General features: G+C 43.9%; 1 protein-coding gene across 1 annotated transcript in view; it reads left to right on the top strand.

Annotated features, from left to right (window-relative positions):
- The window catches only part of LOC124545621 (glucose dehydrogenase [FAD, quinone]-like), a 127,962-nt gene that overhangs the window by 45,278 nt on the left and 63,696 nt on the right, over nucleotides 1–18,988 (top strand). Inside the window, exon 4 of the mRNA XM_047124603.1 lies at nucleotides 15,025–15,310. Coding sequence (XP_046980559.1) covers nucleotides 15,025–15,310 — 286 coding nt within the window. The remainder of the gene's footprint in view (nucleotides 1–15,024; nucleotides 15,311–18,988) is intronic.

Genomic DNA, 18,988 nt, shown 5'->3' with positions numbered 1-18,988 from the left:
CCCCCACAAGGGTCTTGTACCGATCGTAAGATTCCATGAGCTTCATATCTCCCCTCTAACGTATCTGCTCCATTCATCGGCAGATCCTAATCAAGGCTCTTCCCATATGAGGTGAAGCGTCGACTCCTTGACTTGCAAATTCCCACACAGGTAGGAGGATACATTTTGCTCCCACCTTGTTTTTCTCCCCCGACAGCGTAGGCTGCATATTATATTCAGTTTCCATATAGCTCCAAAATGATTATCATGGAGACCATTATCCGGATGACCTGAATCTTACTGTGTGTCGTTCAGGGGCCCCGGCTAACCTAAGAGAAGTGCTTTCGTGTCCTAACATGCACCATTGCAGAGCTGCCATAAATGTTGCTTTTCTTCTAAAATAGTTTTGAAGACCTGAGCCTTCCCAAAAAACTCTGCAAGCTGAGGGACGACACCACCTGATGGCTCCCTCGATAGTGTCCAGTCCACAGTGAACATGAAGATTCACTATATTTTTATGGGAGCCATCTCTGTTCTCCATGAGCATTTACTACACTGTCGTAATGCATTGGCTGGGCGACCTAGATTTCTCTTGAGTCCCCTGCTATGGCAAGAGGCGCCTGACAGGTAGACCCAGGTAGGCCGTTTCTTTGCCTCTTTGACCAAATGCATTGTCTGCACACTATTACGAGAAGTTCTTGGGCCCAGCATTTTGTCCCCAGTAAGTGCTTCAGGACGTTCCTATCCCTAAAGCAGTGCGTGGCTTTAAGCTCCAAATGTCCACTGCAAGATTTACTGTTAAATGACCAAATTGCCTGGTTCTTCTCAACTCAAGGAAAAAAAACCATACGAAGGAGAGCAACCATAAAAATCTTGCATGCATTAACAACATATACGCTTCCATCAGTGCACCTCATGTTGAGAACTTCCTACTGTCTCACAAACTCGATGTCTTAGGTGAGAAATCAACATTAAATTGTACCCTTAAATGTGGAGAACAGTGAGGGAGTGACTCGTCCTGTCTCGAGCTTTGTATGTGTGTTGCACTGGATGCTGTGCACAACAGTGCAAATGCACTTTAGGTCTTGTTCCGCTCATGTTACTGCTGTAGACAACAGTAATATCCATTTTAATGTTCGTCTTCTCCTTTGGATTCAGTATTGTTCGGTTCTGTCTTGGGTTTGCTTTCTGGCAGTATTAATCGTAAGTTAACGATGGTGCACAGCAGTAGGAATTGGCTTACTTACGGAAAGTTGGCCGATGTACACCACGTTTACGGGTTCTCTGAATGCCACGCAAAAGCGACATCAGCGCTATATTGAGCTGTTCCTACATCGATGGCAATCACGTCACAATACTTTTGCACGTGAGAATTGTTTCATTAGACGACTCTGTTTTGTGTTGTACATATTGGTGATTTCATGTTACAGATTTGTTTCGCGGTAACAGAGATAGCATAGTTAATAAACCGAATAAATCGCATGTACACTATTACTATGCAACGAACCACTAGAGACCACGGGTTCTTTGCATCAAAATACTGAGAATAAATCGCTGATCAACAGAAGTATTGTGTTTGCATTTCGGATTCACCCTCTGTATACATATTGAAGCACCAAAGACACTGATATAGGCATTCGTATTCAAACACTGAAACATGTAAATAGGCAGAATACGGCGCTGCGGTCGGCAACGCCTATATAAGACAACAAGAGTCTGGCGCAGTTGTTAGATCGGTTACTGCTGCTGCAATGGCAGGTTATCAAGGTTTAAGTGAGCTTGAACGTGTCGATATAGACTGCGCCACGAACGATGAGACACAGCATCCCCGAGGTAGCGATGAAGTGGGGATTTTTCCATACGACCATTTGACCAGTGTACCGTGAATATCAGGAATCCTCCAAAAAATCAAATCTCTGACATCGCTGCGGTCGGAAAAAGATTCTACACGAACGGGACCAACGACGACTGAACAGAATCGTTCAACTTGACAGAAGTGCAACCTTCCGCAAACTGTTGCAGATTTCAATGCTGGGCCATCAACAAGTGTCAGCGTGCGAACCAGTCTTTGAAACATCACCGATATGGGCTTTCGGAAACGACGGCCCACTCGTGTACCCTTGATGACTGCACGACAGAAAGCAACATTGGACTGTTGGTTCCTGGAAACATGTTGCCTGGTCGGACGAGTCTCGTTCCAAATTGTATCGACCGGATGGACGTGTACGGGAACAGAGGCAACATCACGAATCCACGAACCCTTCGTATCAGCAGGGGACTGTGCAAGCTGGTAGAGGCTCTGTAATGGTGTGGAGCGTGTGCAGTTGGAGTGATATGGGACCCCTGATGCGTCTAGATACGACTCTGACAAGTGAAACGTAGGTAAGCATCCTGTCCAATCATCTGTATCCATTCATATGCATAGTGCATTCCGATGCACTTGAGCAATTCCAGCAATACAATGCGACACCCCACACGTCCAAGATCGCTACAGAGTGACTCCAGGAACACTCTTCTGGGTTTAAACACTTGCGCTGGCCACGAAACTTCCCAGACATGAACATTATTGAGCATATCTGGAATGCCTTGCAACTTTCTATTCAAAAGAGATCTCCACCCCCTCGTACTCTTAAGGATTTATGGACAGCCCTGCAGGATTCTTAGTGTCAGTTTCCTCCAGCACTACTTCAGACATCATTCGAGTCCATCCCACGTCGTGTTGCGGCACTTCTAGGTGCTCGCTGGAGTCCTACACGATATTAGGCAGGTGTACAACCTCCTTTGGCTCATCAGTGTAGTTGACACCCAGAAACCTTGTGAACTGACATTGTGATGGATAAATTATCTGCAAAAGTTCTTTCCCAAAAGCACCTTGATGCGGAAAGAATTTATATCATATAAAAGGGAAATGTTCTTACGCCACATCTCTGAATCTCTGGTCGTTGACGGTATTCATGTGAGCGCTGACGAAACTGTAAATCTGTATGCATCATCAGTCTTGTCCACTCCAGGACCACAACAACAGCAGACTGTTTCTACTTTCACTCTGGTTGAAACTTTGACCAGAATTATTCTACACGGTGTAAAGAGCACATCCACCACTTTTTCATGGTTTAGTCTCTACTTTTACTACGGCACAATAAACAAGCTAGGGTTTACACTGTCCTGAACACAACACGCACTGACAGAAGTTTAGCACACGCAGCAACTCATCTGCGCGTCCTATTAACAGTCTGCCAGTAAACAGCAACTTCTGTAGACAATTGACTCTAAGGCATCGTTGAATTTCGTCGTGATTGTGGCTATATAACAGTTCTGTTGTGGAGTAATCACTCTTCCCCAATCTCGTAAGTCGCTTACCACTGATATTTATGTACCCCACAACTTTGTCGAAGGTACTGAGTGATGCTTCTTGCGGTGTCAAAGCTACTGAGACTGTGGTCTGGTTCAGAATGACTGAACGCTGTATCTACCAGAACAAAACGGCATCCTTATGACACTGCATTTTTAACTTCACCACGAGACTACATACTGATTTCAAGAAAATATAAACACGACTGAAAATTTACAGACCTATTGCACTGCTTCCCAATACAGAATAATCTAATTATCCTTAACAATCATTTGTTTTTAACGGAGTGACCGGTTGCGGAAGAGACATCGACCATCCTCAGGTGTGACCTCAGTACGACTGATGTCAGCTAAAACAGTTCATTTCGTGACGAATAAATTTGGTCGTGCTGGATAGATTATTTTCAAAACAATCACAGTGGTTTTCACTAACAAACTTGTGCGATTCTTGCGACATTCTCCTCTCTTTTGATTCATTAAAACCCCTTGGCCTCTAGGTATTGAACTGGTAATCAGAACATCCTGCGTCCTGGATTGGGTCACAACAACTGCATACTTTCTAACTAAAATTTATATTCAACGGCAACCGAAGGCTTCTGGCATAAGGAGGCACCCTCGTTCCAACAAAAGCCTTTCTCAAAGTGGCAGGAGGAAACAAACTCGTTTAGTTTCTTCTGTTCTCGTCTACAAACTTTCTTTGTGTAATTAGGAGTGTGGTCATACGTGTTTTGGAAGTTTTTGTAGCTTTATTCCGCTTACAGAAATTCATATTTCGTAAATGGTTCAGAAACTTTGGCTGATAACGTGTGTTTCCCCATCGGAAACAACAAAGCTAACAGGAGACATCAAAATGGGAGGAGTGGAAGTAACAACTTTCATACAATCCAATGAAAAATTAATATATGATACGTCACCTTAATGTGCCCAAGTAGTTTCCTAAACAAAATATCTTCAATAGGTCTGCGAAGTCTTCGTATACTGTACCAGTTTTTCTTCGACATTTTGACAAAGTGATTCACATCTCCAGCGCTAACAGGCCAACAACATTGTCCTGCCTGTGGGGTTGCGTAGAACGACATCGGTACGGGCAGAAGGACCACCTTGTACACATATCAAAAAAAGTTTTGCATCAGCTCGGTTCCGAGAGTTCCGGAACCTGTAGATAAAACTGCAGTGTAGATCAACATAAACATTATTTCCGCCCGTTTTATTGCTCATGAAAACCACACATTGCCTGTTGTACCACAATGCAGCGAGACCTTCAGAGGTGGTCGTCCAAATTGCTGTACACACCGGTAACTCTAATATCTAGTAGCACGTCCTCTTGCAGTGATGCATGCCTGTATTCGTCGTGGCATACTATCCACAACTTCATACAAGCACTGTTGGCCCAGTTTGTCCCACTCCTCAACGGCGATTCAACGTAGATTGCTCAGAGTGGTTGGTGAGTCATGTCGTCCATAAACAGCCCTTTTCAGTATATCCCAGGCATGTTCGATAGGGTTCATGTCTGGAGAACATACTCGCCACTCTAGTCGAGCCACGTCGTTATCCTGAAGGAAGTCATTGTCAATGTTCACGACGGGGGCGCGAATTGTCGTCCATGAAGACGAATCCCTTGCCAATATGGTGCCGATATGCTTGCACTATCGGTCGGAGGATGGCATTCACGTATCGTACAGCCGTTATGGCACCTCCCATGACCACTAGCGGCGTACCCCAAAACAGCAGGAAACCTCCACGTTGCTGCACTCTCTGGACAGTGTATCTAAAGCGTTCAGCCTGACCGGGTTGCCTCGAAACACGTCTCCGACGATTGTCTGGTTGAAGGCATATGCGACACTCATCGGTGAAGAGAATGTGATGCCAATCCTGAACGGTCCATTCGGCACGTTGTTGGGCCCATCCGTACCGCGCTGCATGGTGTCGTGGTTGTAAAGATGGACCTCGCCATGGACGTCATGAGTGAAGTTGCGCATCACGTAGGCTATTGCGCACTGTTTGAGTCGTAACATGACTTCCTGTGGCTGCACAAAAAGCATTATCCAACATGGTGGCGTTGCTGTCATGGTTCCTCCTAGCCATCATCCGTAGGTAGCGGTTATCCACTGGAGTAGTAGCTCATGGGTGGCATGAGCGAGGCATGTCATCGACAGTTCCTGTCTCTCCGTATCTCCTCCATGTCCGAACAACATCGCTGTGGTTCCACTTCGAGACGCCTGGACACTCGTTGAGTAATAATGCAGACGCGGTCGAATCGCTGTATTGACCGTCTAGGCATGGTTGAACTACAGACAACACGAATCGTGTACTCCCTTCCTGGTGGAATGACTGTAACTGATCGGCTTTCGGACCCTCTCCGTCTAATAAGCGCTGCTCATGCTTGCTTCTTTACATCTTTGGGCGGGTTTAGTGGCATCTCTGAACAGTCAAAGGGACTGTGTATGTGATACAATATCCACAGTCAACGTCTGCCTTCAGGAGTTTTCGGAACTGGGGTGCTTCAAAACTTTCTTTGATGTATTTATGACCCTCCATCGACACTTATCGGCTTGCGCCGTAGACTTACGCTTTGCTTTTAATAGTCTACCGTTTTAGGGATTTCACTCACCTTGAAGTCATTTATCATCTTTCTTTTTTTTCTTAGTATTTATCCAGTGTAGCGTGGGGTCCGCTTTACAAGATTCGGAAAATTTTATTTTATTATTTAAGTCTGTTGCCAGTTGCCCTTCCTGACGCCACAGTCGCCAAGGCAACCTAATGGAGAAAAGTGGTGGGTCCTGTTTGCCTATGGGTGATGTAATCTTCATTCTTTGCGTTAATGCACTTTTATTTTAATTCTTTGACTATTGCATTCTCTAAGACTGAAGTTGGAGCCGCCCCAGCATTTCCTAGCGTGGGAAATTTCCTAAACACTGTACTGAATACTGAGGCTGGCCTGTGTACCAATCATGGGTGTTCACACGCTGCGCAGATTCGATCCTTGTGTGGTTCACCTCGCTGATTCGCAAGCTAGCGCGCTCTGTGTGCACTACAGGAGCAGTTCCACGAACACATTTTTGATACTACGTTCTAATACTGGTGCTGCGGCATTTATTACGATCTAACGTCAACTCGAGTTCCAGTGAGAGTCACGCCTTTTATTTTATATAGACAAAGAAGAGTATCTGAATTGTGTGCCAAGTACAATTCAGTATTGTAATTACATCGAAATTAATGCACAGCGGACAATAAACGCAACGTCAAAAAAGGCGAGAGTAATAAAGAAAATATTATACTTGAAAGGCAATGCTGAGTTTTGCTAGATATTTCGTATTTATGTACTTCACATATATCAAATCAAAAACTGTTCTTAGCCCGCATCTCGTGGTCGTGCGGTAGCGTTCTCGCTTCCCACGCCCGGGTTCCCGGGTTCGATTCCCGGCGGGGTCAGGGATTTTCTCTGCCTCGTGATGGCTGGGTGTTGTGTGCTGTCCTTCGGTTAGTTACGTTTAAGTAGTTCTAAGTTCTAGGAGACTTATGACCACAGCAGTTGAGTCCCATAGTGCTCAGAGCCATTTGAACCATTTTTAAAAACTGTTCTTCATTGAAGTAATTGCCGTGGGTTCACGGTAGGACACAGAGTGATAATATGATATTCATATTACGTTTCGGCAATTTCATTCCAGTGTTGCACTGACGGTGCACCTACTCAATAATGCATCTTCGCTCGCCTGTGTATCCCTACCGCTACCTTTTATCTGAATTCATAAGCCTGGAGGGCTAAAGCTTTTCTCTCGTACCCTGTATGGTTCACATATACAAAGCCCTAAAGCTTTTCTATGCTGTGCTTTACGATAGGAGATGTCGCAGCGAGCAGCTGAATTAATGGTCATGGTGTGACAGCTAGAGTGGCTCCAAGTGCATGAACACAACCCATTTATAAAATAGAAGCGCGATGCGCCTGCACGGTACCAGTGCTTTCTCAACTTCTGTTACGTGACTGATTTGGAAACTCGGATGTTACTCTTCGGCTTAAGTGCCTTGGCAGATGAATGTAGTAGTAACAATAGTTTGAACTGTACACAACTTCGGGACTTCACAGTTTCTTCAGTTTTCCTTTCAAATACTGATGCTGGAATTATTACACCCTAAGGTCAACTGTAATTTCAGCAAGACTAGCTACACACTCTAGTTTACTTATGTGAAGGAGAGAAACTGATGTGTGTGCCAGCTGGGGTGGCCGAGCGGTTCTAGGCGCTACAGTCTGGAACCGCACGACCGCTACGGTCGCAGGTTCGAATCCTGCCTCGTTCATGGATGTGTGTGATGTCCTTAGGTTAGTTAGGTTTAAGTAGTTCTAAGCTCTAGGGGACTGATGACCTCAGACGTTAAAGCCCATAGTGCTCAGAGCAATTTGAACCATTTTTTGATGTGTGTACCAAGTACTATCCCTCTACTGTCCACGACATTTCTATAACTGTGTCCATGCATTTATTTATTACAGTGATGTAATCTTTCTCGGCTAACATCATTGAAATATCATCACAAACTTTTTCGTATTAGCTACAAATTTTGTCCAGTTATTTAACTTAACAAGTTAGTTCACTGGCCGTTGTGGCTGAGCGGTTCTAGACGCTTAAGTCCGGAACCGCGCTGCTCCTACGGTCGCAGGTTCGAAAAATGGTTCTGAGCACTATGGGACTTAACATCTGAGGTCATCAGTCGCCTAGAACTTAGAACTACTTAAACCTAACTAACCTAAGGACATCACACACATCCATGCCCGAGGCAGGATTCGAACCTGCGACCGTAGCGGTCGCGCGGTTCCGGACTCGCAGGTTCGAATCCAGCCTCGAGCATGGATGTGTGTGATGTCCTTAGGTTAGTTAGGTTTAAGTATTTCTAAGTCTAGGGGACTGATAACCTCAGATGTTAAGTCCCATAGTGCTTAGAGCCAATTGAACCTTTTTTTTTTTTTTGGTCTCAGTTCTTTATAGTCTGACCAGAAACTGTGTCATGGATACAATGAGGGGTCAAAGCATTACGACCTCCTTCTTGATAGCGCACTGGTCCAAGTATTGAGCTCAATGCAGCAGCAGTTCTGTATGGGATGGATTCAATAAGTATTTGGTGGAGTTTCAGAGGTTCAGGGCTCTCTCGTACCTTTGAGGTGTAAAAACGTCCCTAAAGGCGGAAGAATCAGCAATGATCAACGGCATGAGGTTGCAGAACCACTGCATTAAAGACACACAAAAAATGGCTCTGAGCACTATGGGACTTAACTTCTGAGGTCATCAGTCCCCTAGAACTTAGAACTACTTAAACCCAAGTAACATAAGGACATCACAAACATCCATGCCCGAGGCAGGATTCGAACCTGCGACCATAGCGGTCGTGCGTTTCCAGACTGTAGCGCCTAGAACCACTCGGCCACACCGGCCGGCTTAAAGACACATAATGTGTATCCATAGGACAAAGAATAATTCACATATTATATAACACATGCTGCTGTTGGGCTTTTATTCATTTTGTCAAATGGCTACTGATACGGTTTCACAGTGTCATCAAATGGCACCTCGAAGGACCTCCAAACAAATATTGTTCGTGTCAATTAACTTGACCAAATTTCTTCCCTGTGCTTGCAATACAGTTATACAGGGTGATTTTTTCCAACGTGTACAAACTCTAGGGACTGACTGATGAGAGGATACGGAATAAAAAAGGCCCCAAGAACTTATGTCCGGAAATGCATAGTTTCCTTACGAGAGACCATTTATTCAATCATACAGATACTTCCATATGTTATGGATTAGGAATGGACGCGTATAGGAAAACGTTCTTTTTGTTACTAACTGGCGCTTACACAATTCGTTCAGTAAGAGCACTAGAGACGTCGAAGAAATGCAGAATCCTTGAAACGACCTTACCAATAGTTGCTCGCAGCTGTTCCGGAGGAATTTGAACAAAGTGCTCCTTTATATTGGTCTCCAGATGAGGTAGAGGTCGAACGTGTTCCTGATAAATGCATTGTTTTAGATATCCCAAACGTCAAAAGGCATATGGATTCAGGTCAGGTGACCTTGCAGGCCATGTATCTGAAAAACCTCTGGAAATAACACGTTCCTGAAAGATTGCAGTAAGCATATCTTCCACTCGTGAGTGACATGAGGTGTTGATCCATCTCGCATGAAAACATTGGTTTTCACACAATTTCGCTCTTCGAGAGCAGGAATCACATGCTGTACAAGAAGGTTTCGATAACATGCAAACGTGACGGTCCCTCTGGTAGTATTGTCTTGAAAGAAGAATGGACCAAGAATAAAGGCGCTTGTAAATCCACACCCGCACGGTCAGAGTGCAAGTCCAATGGCTCTTCGTGCACAACACTCAGTTTAAATGAACACCAAATTCGGCAGTTCTGTAGTGTCAGATGGGCCTTGTCACTCCGTAGAATATTGTTCGGCCGCGTGTCATCATATTCGATCCGTGCCAGAAACTGAAGAGCAAATCAGAAAGTTGCTGCGTATCACGAGGTTTCAGCCGTTGTACCATCTGGATCATGTACGGGTACCAGTGTAATACAGACCGCAAAACTTTCGGTACTGTTGACCATTGGGTGGATCGTTTCGTGAGACTGCAAGAGCACTAGCACTACCCGAGGCATGTGCTGCGTGCTGCGTGGTCAGTTCAGTCAGTCGTCCATAGCTTCCACCGGGGTAGGACGCCTTCCTCTTCCCCCGTGTTTTCGAATTTCATTATCATTTTCTTGAAGCCATTTAATGACGGCAGGTCTCTCTTCAGACCCTTCTGTGGGCGACACTCTCACAATATGGCACTATAATTGCTGCCGTCACATAAAGCAGTTTCACTAAACAGTTTACGATCTGTTTTCTCAATAGTCATATTATTGACGCTGGTTATGGCTTGTAAAAGATAGCCCGAGTGTCCTACCATTATAAAAACAGAATGCAACGCCGAATAGCACCTGGTGGCCTTAATTGGATTTTTTACAGTACAAATAATATTCTCAATTACTTATTAGAATATCTACCAAGTTTCGCTACCATACGATAAGTACATCTGTGAATGATTGCATTTTAATTATAACCACTCGATACATGCGTTCAAGCGAAAGCGAACTCGTGTTAGCGATGCACTGAATGTCCAGAGAAACGAACTGTGACGAAAAGTATACTGATATTTGTAAAAGATATCCCGGAGCGACGATAGGTCGTAGCGATATGGTGTAGCCTGGAATATTGCGGGACAATACAGAGAAACGTAACGTAGTGACACGTTAGCACGAGATCGATGTTTTCTGGCAGTAGTCTGTCTCGGGAGTAGTGATTAAAACTATGTGCGATTGTCACATTGTACTTGAGCTATAGACAGCTAGGACGCCGTAGCAAACGCATTTGCGTGACATTAAGAGTAGCCAGTTCACTGGAAGGTTAGAGGCCAACCACGGGCAGCACAGAGAGTTCTGCGTCGAGAGCTGCGACATTTCATGGCTGTGGAAAAGATTGCAGGGGAGGAGAAACATCAACAGGTGAAGTAAGGTTAGAGTTTAAAACACCGTCGGTGATGAGGTCACAAGAAACGACGCAAAAGCTCGGAATAGAGATGGATGGCGAAGAGAAACCGCCAGGATTTTCCTTAAGCGATTTAGGGAGACCACAAGAAATGTAAATCTGGATCGTCATAGGGGCTGTTTGAAATGTCATTCTCCCTGTTACGAATCCAGTACCTTACCATTGCCCCACTTATCTCGGTGAAATAACTACCACTAAAGTCGAAAATGTAGTACACTTTAGAGTCTGTAAAACAATAAACTGGTAGCCAAGATCGCAGAAATTCTTTTTATTCCATGATTACCGGTTTTGGTGAAACTAAAGCTGCCATCATCGGATCTATGGAGGACAGAAAACACTTCCTGTCTGCCCGAAATAGAACCCTTCGCATGGATACGATCCATCTATAGTCGACGTTATTTATAAGAATGTAAAAGGAAATAAAAAAAAAGAACAAGTTATCTAGTAAGACCAATCCGAAAAGATATCTCCCTATGACCTATAATGGTCCGATATCAGATAAAATTGAACGACAATTGCGTAAGTCGAACGTGGTGCTCGCGTTCAATACAAAAAGTAACCTACGGTCATAACTTAGACATAGTGTAGAAAGCCAAGCAGATTAACACAAAAGCACAGGTGTTTATAAACTACGATGCGATGAGTGCGAAGGGTTCTATGTCGGGCAGATAGGAAGGTCGTTTTTTACACGTTTCCGAGAACACACAAATGCACATAACAAGACTGCATTTGGAGACTATATGCGGGTGTTTAAGCATAAAGTGTTAGATATACGCCGAGACATGGAGATTTTGCACAGGGCCCTCAAAGGAAAAAAGCTTGACATTCTAGAAAACATTCAAATTTATAGAAACAAAAAAGATACCCTAACTTATTGCTTAATGATCAACTCATATCTGCAGGCCATAATTTCTTTAGTACTTTTGACGAGGTCCTATCGAGCCCTTTGAGCAACAGTGAACCATAGGAATGCAGTCAATCCTTTTATGAATATGGGGAGAATGTCCCATTTTAGGGCTATAGACACGCACTCCCCTCCTCCCCCCCCCTCCCCCACCCGTTTTACGTTTTCTTGGTTTTGCTCCGGTGATCGCCGCGTACACCACAGAACAGGGTCTTTTACGACTACGTAAGTATATAGTCGACATAATGTGGCATAACTTTTTGATATTGGTTTTGTTAGATGACTGCCACATAGTTGTACTTCTTATATTAAGTGGTTGTGTTAAGACCAAAACCCATAGGCTCATACGCAATGTGTATTTTATCGGTATGTTTTTTTTAAATATAAGAGCAGACGGTTATGCAGTTGTGCAACCCTGCAGTGTTCTTAAATTTATATATGACTTTTGGTATGTTTTATATGTGACCAGACAGACGTGTACTTGTGTAACTCGGCAGTCCCAGAATTATGTACAAGCCCTAATGACGTAGTGTTACCACACACGCAGAGCCTGTTATGACGCGAGCTGTGACAGCCATTCGCGCCTCTTCTGCTAGCGCCATCGCGCGACGCGGCCTGTAGTGTAAGAACAGAGCCGGAGTTGCGCTTGTATGTGATGGAGACACTTAAAATTTACAGTGTCATCTCTCTTGAACGCCTATTAATATCACCATTGTTTGCCTTGATGTTGTAGCCTGTATGTGTCCTAAGGCATGTACCTAAATTTTTATGTATACATGTTATATAAGTGGAATCCAAGCCAACTTTTGTACTGTTTTCTGTCCTCCCTTGATCAGATGATGGTGGCTTTAGTTTCGCCGAGACCGGTAATCATGGAATAAAAAGAATTCCTGCGATATTGGCTACCAGTTTATTGTTTTACAACCATCTAGATCGCTCCCACATGAGCACAATTTGCTCCCTACAAAACACCTTAGAGTCTGCAGTGATATTAAACCTTCAGTGCTCAAAACTCACACCCATACAGCACAGCAGCTGACCTAGCCAAATGAGTCGCGTAAGCCTCTGGTCTCCACCTTCTGCCAGACGGCGTATCATCAGCTTCGAAACGTTTCTCTGTATTCCCGGCGACACATAAGATGCATATTCCGCGGCTGGGAACATTCGACAGTGCCTTGTTCACTTGAATCTGCGGTTTAATTTCTAGAGTGGTTCTCTTCTGTTCATGTGGCGTACGTGGAGCACATCCAACCCAGGTAACATGAAGGAGAACGATCTACAAGGGGGTGAATAAAATATGGAAACGTCACAAACATGACATTATCATAGCTAATACCGTGTAGAAAAACTGTTGGCATTCAAAACAATTTCCTACTAGTCTCGGAATGGAGGAATAAAAGTCCTGTATAATTTTTATACAATATTTCTGCAAAATATCGCCAGGTTAAGTTGGTTGGTTGGTTTTTGGGGGAAGAGACCAAACAGCGAGGTCATCGGTCTCATCGGATTAGGGAAGGAAGTCGGCCGTGCCCTTTCAGGGGAACCATCCCGGCATTTGCCTGGAGCGATTTAGGGAAATCACGGAAAACCTAAATCAGGATGGCCGTCCTCCCGAATGCGAGTCCAGTGTGCTAACCACTGCGCCACCTCGCTCGGTTACCCGGGTAAGTCAGGATGAGGGAAGTGAATGGTAATCGCGCACCTTCTCTCCAGAGAAGACCAAAAGGCTAAATAATTTTGAGTTCTGGTGATATTGTGGCCAAGGGAGATGCGACAATTCATCATCGTGCTCACAAAAGCAGTTCTGGACGATGAGAGCTACGTGATCAGAAGCCCTGCCGAAACACGGCATCACCATTGATGAACAAACATTGTATTGTGGGGTGGACGTGATCAGCCAAAATGGTCACATAATCCTGGTCAGAAATGCGGCATCGTAGATATAAACTCTGCCAGAAAGTAGAAAGAGTGAGTAGCAAGATTCATCCGACCAAATAGTGGAGGTTTTATGACTTCGGCACCACATTTTCCTGTTACGGGCATTTGCCCCACTTACGAGAGGTTTTAGAATTCCACCTTGTTCTGAGATTCCCAGCTTATGGAATACCCTTCTTGTTGTGTTGGTGGTATCAGGGTTTGATTGTGCGGCATCCAGATCTGTAGTGACTTTAGCGCTGTCATCCTCTTATTTTTCGTCACAGTCCACTTCACTCAGCACACACTTTCGACCACGTTGTGACGTAGCGGATGATGTCTTTCCGTTTTTCATGCATGTGGTATAAATCTTCAATATTGTGCATCTTGACTCCATTGTTAACGAATGCACCTACTGCAAGAGCACCAACAATTTTCCCAAGTTCGAAGTCACTTAGTTCCGCCACACTGCACTCACAACTACACATTACACTGTTCCAGCCCCGACTGGCGCTTGAAACGTACTGCTGAAGACACTGCACAGGTGCCGTTAGTGGTCAAATACCATAACGTAACCTGCAAGCTTCGCTAGCATCTAAATTTACGTTCAAGCATGCCTTTTTCACGGTGTTTGCCCATTTGTGTCCAATCTCTGCATATGCTGGTGCTACGTCTTTTATCTGGAGCAATATAGAATATACAGCTATCGATTTATGGCACCACAGAGGTTTGCTCTACCATAGACTTTTTTGAGTGAGACCCTTAGAAAGTAACACAGTCGTATTTTCCACACAATCGAAAGAAAAGTTATAGGAGGAAGATTATTGTTCAACATCCAGTCGGCAACGAGGTCATTAGAAACGGAGCACAAACTTGGTTCGGAAAAAGAATGGAATAACGAATCGCTTCGACCCCTTTTAAAGGTACCAACCTTGTATTCGCATTAAATAATAAATCAGGATGGGCGGAAGGGCAAATTTCTTATTTTGTACATCAAAGGTGAAAACATGTGTCCAGTTTCTGGTGATAATGGCATGCAGTTCCGCACAACAATAAGCTAGTGAGGTGACTATGTGCTTGTAATGTAGCTTCCCACCGACTTAGGCTGACAGTTGATCATTTGTTCTTCAAACCTGGTACATTCCATTCTCACACTGCGTATTTATTCAGTTTCTAACAACGATCCGTCTACGTGAGAACATGACCCTAATATAAGCTTCAGCAGGCATACTATTTTGTTTTTGGCGATGAATTTGCTGCTTATTATTGAACATGTGGACGCTATTGTGTTGCCGGTATCAGGAGGTGCTGGCAGACAAGGAGGTGATTCTGTCCGCCGGCGCCATCAACTCCCCGCAGCTGCTTATGCTGTCCGGCGTGGGACCCCGCGACCACTTGGAGAGCCTGGGAATCCCCGTAGTGCAGGACCTGCCAGCCGTGGGGCAGAACCTGCAGGACCACCCCGCCATGGGCGGAATCACTTTCACCGTCAACGAGTCCGTCACCATCATCGACAAGAGGGACGCCCTCAACCCCGTCAACTGGCTCGACTACCTGTTACGTGGCAAAGGGCCTCTCACACTGCCAGGTATAGAATGAGGAGACACAGGGTTATTCAGAAGTATTTCCGGTGTTTCAGGCGATGACTGTGCAAAAACTACGAGCCATACAAATAATATATTAAATTTGTGCAGAAATGGCATGGACGCTGGAGAAATACTTAATAGTTACCACTTGTAAAGAAATAGCTTTACTGACGCGTTCCAAATACACGCATTATTACAATATCCATAAAAGGTTACAGAACTCAAAAGTAGCACGGTGAGAGTATCTAGAAAACAAACCAGAATATGCAATAAAGAGTTAATGAAAAACACATACCAAGTGAGGGAGAAAAACTTCATACAGGCAGTATGCGGTCATGTGAATATGACACATACCATTAGCGCCACCTAGCAGGCACTTTATTATCTTGGTATGTGTTTTTCATGCACTTTTTATTATATATTATTGTTTAGTTTTTAGCTAATATGACTGTGTTACTCTTAATCTTTGTAACTTTTTACAGATCTTCTAATGATGAGCGCGTTCGAAACGCATCACTAAAGCAGTTGCCATACAACTGGTGACCATTAAATTTTTATCCAGCATCCATATCAGCACCATTCAACATTTTCAATTTCATAAAATGGACATAGACCTCCTGAGTGACTACATGCCACAGCTTGAATACAGAAATGTCTCACCAAGATTTTAGCTCACATTACCAATGGCCTTTCTTCTGGTCTGCACGGTAGCGTAGAGTAAAATCAACGACAGAAGGCCAGTAAAATATTTCTTTTTGCCTTTTCTTAGGACATATCTTACTTTCATACCTTTTGCGCACTAAATCCATCTCTGAATTTATTTTATCACGTACAGTATTGACGAATGTTACTTGTATGAACCAAAAAATAAGCAAAACAGTATGAAAAATGCTTTTATTGGAGCATAGTCATGAAAAGTACGTCTCTATTGAAAGTAATTATGTGTCCATTGGCTTTTATTTCCTTTATTTTTCCTCCCTAAAGCAAAAAATACAGCTTTTTTCAATGAATTGTCTGTGGCTTGTACATGGGGCTTTCTTAGGTTAGAGAACCCCTCCCTTGGGATCAAAGACGATTTGCCTGTTACATCAGCCACAGCGACCTCAGAGACTCTTGGTCCTCGCAGATCAGAGATAGAAAAGATGAACATGATTTTAATAAACTGCAGGAGCATGCAAAGAAAGGTCCCAGAATTAATATAGCTTACTGAAGGTTATAATGCACAGATTGTATTGGGAACAGAAAGCTGGTTCAAACCAGACATAAATGACAACGAAATTCTACGTTCACATTGGAATGTTTATTGTAACCTTAGTCGCCAATGGTGGCGGCATGTTTATTGCAGTAAAAAATTCGATGAAGTCTAGCGAGGTTATCACGGATTCCGAATGTGAATTAATCTGAGTGAAAATGAGTATCAAATAAAGGTAAAAAATGGTGATTGCATGCTTTTATAGACCACCTGGATCAGGATCTGTAGTTGTAGAGAGCTTCAAACAGAACTCGCAGAATATCATTAGTAATTTTCCTGATCGTGCTGTTGTAATAGGGGTTGACTTCAACCTACCAGGTATAGATTGGGAGTGTTATGCTATCAAAACTGCTGCCATAGGCAGGGAATCGTCTGGCATTTTTCTGGATGTCTTGTCCGAAAGTTACCTTGAGCAGATAGGTAGAGAACCAACTCGTGAGGGTAACTTCTTAGGGCCCCTGGCAACAAGCAGCCCTGAACTTATCTAACCAGTTAACGAAGCGGAAAGGGTCAGTGAACATAAGTCTGTGACAGCATCTATGGCGACGTGTTCTACAGGGAATGTTAAGAAAGGTAGAAAGATATATTTGCTCAGCAAGGGTGACAGGATACAAATCTCAGAATATCTTAACAGACAGCATCAAATAATCGGCGATGAAGACGGAGATGTGGAGAACAAAAGGAAAAAATTCAAAGGTGTCGTTCAATATACCCTAGACAGGTATGTTCCGAGTAACGTTTCAAGGGATGGGAAAGATCTACCATTGTTTAATAGTCGTCTTAGAAAATCTCTACGTAAACAAAGAGCACTTCATCTCAGATTCAAGAGAAGTAAAATCCAAGCTGTCTAACAGAAGCTGGACGAAGCGAAAATGAGCGTAAGGAGAGCAATTAGAGAAGCGTTCAATGATTTTGAAAGTAAGACGTTGTCAGCCGCGCGGGATTAGCCGAGCGGTCTCGGGCGCTGCAGTCATGGACTGTGCAGCTGGTCCCGGAGGAGGTTCGAGTCCTCCCTTGGGCATGGGTGTGTGTGTGTGTTTGTCCTTAGGATAATTTAGGTTAAGTAGTGTGTAAGCTTAGGGACTGATGACCTTAGCAGTTAAGTCTCGTAAGATTTCACACACATTTTAAGACGTTGTCAACCGACCTGTCTAAAAACCCTAAGAGATTTTGGTCGTATGTAAAATCAGTAAGTGGCTCAAAATCATCGTCTATTCATTCTCTCAGCGACCAAACCGCCACCGAAACGGAAGAACAGAGAGAAGGCCGAAATACTGAATTCGGCCTTCCGAAGTTGTTTCACCGCGGAAGATCGTAACACTGTCCCTCCTTTCAATCGTCGTACGAAGGTCGAAATGGCAGATATTGAGGTAAACGATGGGGGAACTGAAAATCAGCTACAATCGCTTAGTAGTGGAAAGGCGCCAGGACCAGATGAGATACCTATAAGATTCTATAAAGAATATGCGAAAGAACTTGCTCCCCTTCTAGCAGTAATTTATCGTAGATGGCTTGAGCAATGAAAGGTACCTAACGACTGGAAAAAAGAGCAGATCATTCCCGTTTGTAAGAACGGCTGTGAGACAAATCCACACAATTATAGACCTATATCGTTGACGTCAATCTGTCGTAGAATTATAGAACTTGATTTATGTTCAAGAAGTCTGACGTTTCTGGAAAATGAACATCTGCTCTATGAAAATCAACAAGGACTTCGCAGACTGATATCCCGCGAAACTCGACTCGCTCTGTTCCTCCATGAGATGTACAGCGCAGTGGACAACGGCGCTCAGGCTGATGCCGCGTTCCTTGTTTTCAGTAAGGCATTTGGCACCGTTCCGCATTGAAAAAAATACGAGCTTTGGTGTATCGGAGCAGACTTGCGATTGGATTCAGGACTTTCTTGCAGACAGAAATCAACACGTCGCTCTTAACGAAACAAATTCAACAGATATAAAGATAATATCCGGAGTACCACAGGGAAGTGTGGTAGGACAGTTGCTATTTACAATATATATAAATGATCTAGTGGAAAGTGTCGGATGCTCTTTAAGGCTATTCGCAGATGATGCAGTTGTATATGTCAAAGTAGCAGCACCAGAAGATAGTAAGAATTTACAGAACGACCTGCAGAGAACTGATGAATTGTGCAGGCTCTGGCAGTTGACCCTGAGCGTTAATAAACGTAAAATGACAAACAGCGGGAGACAACGTCTGCCGTAAAATATCTAGGCGTAACTATCCACGGCGACTTCAAGTGAAATGACCGCATAAAACAGATAGTCCAAAAAGCAGATACCAGACTCAGATTCATCGGAAGAATCTTCAGGAAATGTAACTCATCCACGAAAGAAGTGGCTTATTAGGCGCTTGTCCTCCAGATTCTTGAATAGTGTTCATCTATCTGGGATCCCTATCGGGTAGGACT

This window comes from Schistocerca americana, chromosome 1, assembly GCF_021461395.2.
Source record: "Schistocerca americana isolate TAMUIC-IGC-003095 chromosome 1, iqSchAmer2.1, whole genome shotgun sequence".
In the NCBI taxonomy this organism is placed as follows: Eukaryota; Metazoa; Arthropoda; class Insecta; order Orthoptera; family Acrididae; genus Schistocerca; species Schistocerca americana.
The sequence above is the reverse complement of the archived record's forward strand: the minus strand, read 5'-3'. Positions and strand labels throughout refer to the sequence as shown.